The sequence below is a fragment of the Antedon mediterranea genome, chromosome 11 (genome assembly GCF_964355755.1).
Source record: "Antedon mediterranea chromosome 11, ecAntMedi1.1, whole genome shotgun sequence".
Lineage (NCBI taxonomy): Eukaryota > Metazoa > Echinodermata > Crinoidea > Comatulida > Antedonidae > Antedon > Antedon mediterranea.
This window is the reverse complement of record NC_092680.1, coordinates 17,902,868-17,909,136: the sequence shown is the minus strand read 5'-3', so window position 1 is coordinate 17,909,136 and position 6,269 is coordinate 17,902,868. Positions and strand designations below refer to the sequence as shown.

Below are 6,269 nucleotides of genomic sequence, written 5' to 3'. Positions count from 1 at the left end.
AGGTCCTAATGATTCCCTCAAATCATGAGTTTTACACTCCATGCTCAAATTTCTTGACACATTTTAATGATTATTTAATCGCTGAATTTTTTTTTAGAGTAGCCAACGGTGAGCCAAATAAATCAACGACTGTAATGTTAGGCCTACTGTAAAATATCTAAGTATTTTGTTCTAAGTTCACCCTTTTATACTTTTGACTTATCTTTACTGGATTATTTTTTATCTTTATAATACAGAGTAAATTTTACTAACGAATCGGATGTAGTGTACTTAAAACATTTAGATTTATTACCTTTTTAATCCCCTTCCATACTAGAAAATGAAATAAATAAAAAATACTACTACATTATACCTTAAACACAAGGACCTAAAGATTGTACCTTTTTATGCAATATTATTGCAACATAATTATTCACTTTGACCAAAAACTGGATCGAAAAAACCACCAAATTATTTACCTGAAAAAAAAAGAAAGAAAGCAGATGAACTTTTGGTTAAATTAACAATTTCATTATTATAGGCCTGGTGTCTTTTTAAAGTGAAATAATTACTTTTGTTCGTTATTTTTCTATGGAAGTGAATAATATTATAATTGCAAAATAAAAGTATTTATTAAAATTGAATTAGGATTTTTAATAAATAGTTATACAATATATAACGCAATGACGTACAATTGTAGTTAAGAATAGATGCTAGTTGACTCCGACTTGCTCGAACCAACCTTTGCAGAACCGTGCTTTGCGAATCATTCTTAATTGCCTGGCCACCGTAGGCCTACCTTTATACCCGTTCTTCTTTTCTCTATTTCACTCAGATTAACTTGTTACATGTTTCTAGCAGAATTTGTCTTCAACTTGGTTGCTTTCATATAATATCTTTTTTTCTGTTTTTAAGAACACCCGAACAAAAATATAGAAAATTTGTAAAGATGTTTGTCAATGCCCTACCGACGTCGAAGTTGGACTATCCTGTTTTATGAATTGTACAAATTAGCAAAGGTTGTGGCTCGAGCTGTTTTATAATTTTTTATTTTGTTGGCTCGTATTGGCATGAAGACTATATATCATTTCATTTTATATTTAAAGTGCAATTTCCGGGGACCAGCAGATAGTAGTCTATTTTTCAAAATATCCTCCTAACTTTCTCGTTCTGTCTATGCAGTAACATCATTATTTTCAATTATTTTATAATAAATAAGTTTTCGCGCTGATCCGTGAGAGTGAGAGACACTGTGTTTTGTTTTGTCAATGTGCCGCCTACGTTTATAATTTAAAATAAGTTAATTAAAATAGACTGCCGCCCTCTCTATGAAAAAGTTTACTTCCTGAAGTGACGTCATTTTAAGAGGCGGTACTTACCTTACCACCACCAGAGTGAAAAATGTAAACAAACCGCGCTGATTAATACCTTTGGAAACGTGATAATTCTATTAGATGAGAAATAGTTTTGTCACTACGAACAATGGATAGTTTTAATTTTTATAACGAAGAAGGTAAGTCTACTACACGAAACATTCTAAAACCTTTTATTGATATAATAATAATATCTATTCAGCCTGGATGTAGGTACTACAGTCTAACTCTAGGTAGGGGTAACCAACCGACCTATTTTGAGTTTTTTCACCCTTTCACTAATACTAGACCGCAGGCTAGGCCCGGTGTTGTAAGTATAGTGTATGGACAGTAGAGCACAACACAGATTTTAGAAAGGATTATAACAAGTTTGGAGATTCATGTACTTTATTGATAATTGTTAATTGATATCATGTATTGTACTTAAGTAAATATCAAAAGTTAATGGTTCAGTTATTGCTTTTACCATCTGTTCAAACCATGCATGAATACAGAATTATGAAGAATAAAAATAAAATATCTTGTCATTTAGAGGGCATTCTGTTACGAAAAAGCACTGATTAAATAACCAGGTGATGCTTACTTTAAGTGATGCTTACCTTTAGTGAAATAAGGAGACAATGAGTATATTTTACTCATATATTATAGGCTGCCTCCTCTCTCTATTTTATGTGAGAGTCATATGTTTGTTTGAAAGTGTTATGTGTTGAGCTTGAAACAATCTGATAAGGTAATGAATTCCATGTGTTTAATAAATATTTCTCCCAATTAAATTTCTTGAAACCAGACAAATTCAAATGGCTGGTTAGAAACGCCATTTAAACTGGTTAGTGCGGTTTTAAACTTTTAGCTGAAATACAAAATAATTGGTTATTTGTTGATATTGATTGAGCCCTGTTGAACCATCAACTATTATACCACCTTGAATGTTTGACTATACCTGAGCACATTGCATTTTGGGTATTAATGGTAACCATTCTTTTGAAACGTTTTTTTAAAAGTACAAATTTATCAAAAATCAGGTCTATATAAAAATGATTTAATAGTTAATTTTTTGCTTCTCACTTCTATGATATTTAAATGTATGACAGACCTGCTTTCCTTTTTTTCGTCATGGGTTTTTATGTGTTTTAGATTTATATTTTTATACAATCTTATGTAAAAATCAATCTAAATTCAGTTTTATTGTGAAGATTTTTTTTTAAATAAATGCCATTATGAAAGAATTTAATGGGTGTACCATAATGATTGAGATAATACTATTTAAGATTTCATAGTTTTAGCAACTGTGGATTTTGAAAAACTACTTAAATATGAAAACAGGATTTAATAAAATATCCTTGACATTTAGATAATTTAGAAGGATTCAAAATCTTTATCATTTCCTATACCTTAATTGTTCCATGACAGCCTGGACTTTAACCTTCACATACAACTTAATAAAAATCAATTGTTTTTGATTAACACTTATTGCATAATGTTCAATATTGGTTTGTTTAATTCGAAGGTAGAGCAAGATATTATACACCCAAATGTATCTAAACTAATTAGAAATATCATGCCTACTACAGTATGCTGTAACTAGAAGAAAACAAAAACGGGAGAGGGTGGGGGGCTGAGGAGGAAATTACACAAATGTATACACTTATTAAAATTATCATACCTTTAATCGTTTTTAACTAAAAGAAAAATATGGGAACGGGTGGGGAAGAATTTATACCCAAATGTATGTACTCTATACACTAATAAAAAATATCATACCTATGATCATCTGTAACTACTATAAAAAAAAAATGGGAGGGGGCGCGGGGAACAATTTTTACCCAAATGTACACCAATTTAAAAATATCATATCTATGCTCGTCTGTTACTTGGTATGTTTGCAATGCTTCCTGGGTTCCTGGACCCCATCTCATTATCTATTTTTAAAACTAGAAATAGTATTTTTTCGTTGATGTGATTATGTAATGAATAAACGTATATTTGATTTTCAACAGTTTAGAAATGACATTTTGTTGATTTTGATTCATTAATTTATACCATTTACAGTAGCTTTAAAGATCATGTATTATAAGGTTTTTATGTTATATCCTGATTTATATTGACAATAAACTGTGACCTACTGAGATATTTATTTACATTTCACTATTAAGGTCAAGATTGAATGACATAATTATCAATATTATCTATTAGACCTACAAATATTAAATACACAATTAGCCACTCCTTAGTTTAATATGATTGATCATAGCTCTGTCTACACTATCAAACTAGTGTGATGTGCCCAAATATGGTAGTGATATGCCCAAATATGGTAGTGATATCACATCATCATGTTTATATATGGGCATATCACATTTTTTTGTCAAACTATTTTGGTAGTGGACCTACAGTAGCTTTAGAGAGATATTCCAAAGACACAATAAATGAAAAAAGAAACTTCTGACATGCTATGATATTCAAAATACTGTATTAAACAAATTTCTTTATTGATAATTACATTTTGAGAACAGACATTTTAACAATTGTTCATGATAGCAATAACTACCCATTACTATCCTGTATAGAATTATTGTATTTTTCATTTTATGCCTTTATTCATATGAAAACCATACATTTTATGCAATGCAAAAAAAAAATTGTGTAGCAAAAATTACAATACAAAACTATATTGCTAAACAAAATGTTAAAATGAAATTTTTCTTATTTAATACATTATTTATTGAAAGAATTTTTTTCTGATAATTGGTGGAGTCATTGTTGGTTTAATAAATAGTCGATTATGTGTCAGAACAAAAACACATCTCTAGAACTATTTAGAAAAAGGTTGAGAATTCTAAAGATATTTAATATCATTATGTACAGTACACTATAGTAATAATAGCTATTACTTCAATGAATACTTCCTTATCACATTAAATCCCTTTGTATATTTCATATAATACCTGTTGTATTGTTTAAAGAAGGAACTATCCATTAAAAGCTATCCCAGAATGCTGGTTCAATAAAATCACTCAAATATGCTACATATACAGTTAATTTTATACCATTAGTTTTGGGCACCACAGAGACGCGTGTAGGGCCTGATTTTTTCTGCATAACGCTGATTAACTGAAATTAAACTTAATAATAAAATGTAATTTACTGATGGTCCGCACTTAAAATACCATATAATTGTTTGATTCAGTGGGTAGTCGACAAAAAAATGTTACAACAACGAAAATACAATGCCAAACTATCAAAATCCAAATGTAATAATGTGTGTGTTAATTGCTGTCAATCATAACCGTTAATTTGAGTTGCAGCTAAAAGTTACACTAGACAGCGATAACTCGTTAAATGGCATTCACTTGATCGAAGGTTTTTAATCATTATTTTGAGAACAAGTATATTGTATAACAGGCGCAGATTTAGGCTGGGCTAAACAAGCAACCCAATGTTTTTATCATTTATAAAATATTTAGCCCCTCCCGCTAATCTATAATGCTGGATCCGTCCCTGTATAAGGGTGGGAGGAAGGGGAGGGTGAAAAGTCTGGTTTCTAAATTCTATGCCTCAGATTCATTCATTGGCGATGACTGATATTAGATAAGATTTCGTACTACTAGTCCAGTCCCTAAGGGGAAATGATGTTACCATAGTGGATACAAGTGTGCCCTTTGGCATGTTGATAGAACATGATATGGAGATACCAAAACAAAGTTACTGGAAATCTGATTTGACCTCTGTGACCTCTGACCTCAATTTTTATATTTCTATCTTAAACAGCCATATCTCCGCAACGGGTTTGACAATTGAAATGATATTGGTGTCAAATAGATCAGAGGGTACATATTTATATTCGCTCTAATAGAACTTTTTTCAAAAAAACGACCGGAAATGTAATTTCTCAATGTTTTGACCTTTGACATTGGCTTACTATATCTCAATAACTACTGGTCAAAATTTCTTGAAATTTGTTTCAAATTGTTAAGAGCATACATATTTATATATACTCTAATTAAACATGTTCTTCCAAATCCACAGGAAATGTCATTTACTGACCTTTGACCTTTAATGTTTAAATATGTCTGTATCTCTGTAACCAAATGTCATAAAAAGTTCAACTTGGTGTCAAAATGTTCAAAATGTAAACATTTATATTAGCTCTAATAGAAGATGTTATCATATTTTTACTGGAAATGCCAGTTTGAGGTATGACCAGGATATACTGTTAAGCGTGCGTGTGTCATACTTATAATAATATACCTAAAATATAGATTTAATGGACCAGAACTACATTCAATATCCTATTTAGCCTTTTACAATTTTCTTAAAACTTAATGTTTAATTTAATTTCAATATATAATTCCATCGCATGGTAGGCCTACACCGTAAGAGCAACACTTAATATCAACAAAAAATTAGATAAACTTAAAAGTTAAATAACATTTAAAAAAAAGAAAGAAAATCAGGATCTTAAAGAAAGAAAAGAAGAATTAACCAATGCGATTTGATACTCATAAAACATATGACCTAATTATCAATTAATTGCTTGAAGTATGCTGAAAAAATAAAATGTTTGAAACAGTGAGGAAAAAGCGAAGAAAAGAAAAACATGTTTAAAATATTAGAAATCTGAAAAGGATCAAAGACAAATTAATTACAAAGCTGATTTCTTTTCAAGAACATACTGTAGTGGAATATAAAAGGAAAACAAACCAGTGAGCAGTCAAAATTACCATCTTGGCTTGATGAGGCAATACCACATCCAGCTCATAACACTATACAACAAAATCTTTGAAACCAGAAGAAATTAAGAGAAGCAATGATAATTATACTTTAATCCACAAAAACATGACAAAACTGACATCAACCATTACCGACCAAACGAACATTATCACATGTACACAAATAATTTACAAAAGTAATCAAAAA

At 30.1% G+C, this 6,269-nt stretch overlaps 1 protein-coding gene across 7 annotated transcripts in view; it reads left to right on the top strand.

The window, feature by feature from the left end:
- Window positions 1–1,382: 1,382 nt before the first annotated feature.
- Window positions 1,383–6,269, top strand: part of LOC140062331 (multiple C2 and transmembrane domain-containing protein 1-like) — a 79,821-nt gene continuing 74,934 nt past the window's right edge. For all 7 annotated transcript variants that reach the window (XM_072108504.1, XM_072108503.1, XM_072108499.1 and 4 more), the window contains exon 1: window positions 1,383–1,492. In XM_072108504.1, coding sequence (XP_071964605.1) covers window positions 1,462–1,492 — 31 coding nt within the window. In that variant the 5' untranslated portion in view covers window positions 1,383–1,461. The remainder of the gene's footprint in view (window positions 1,493–6,269) is intronic.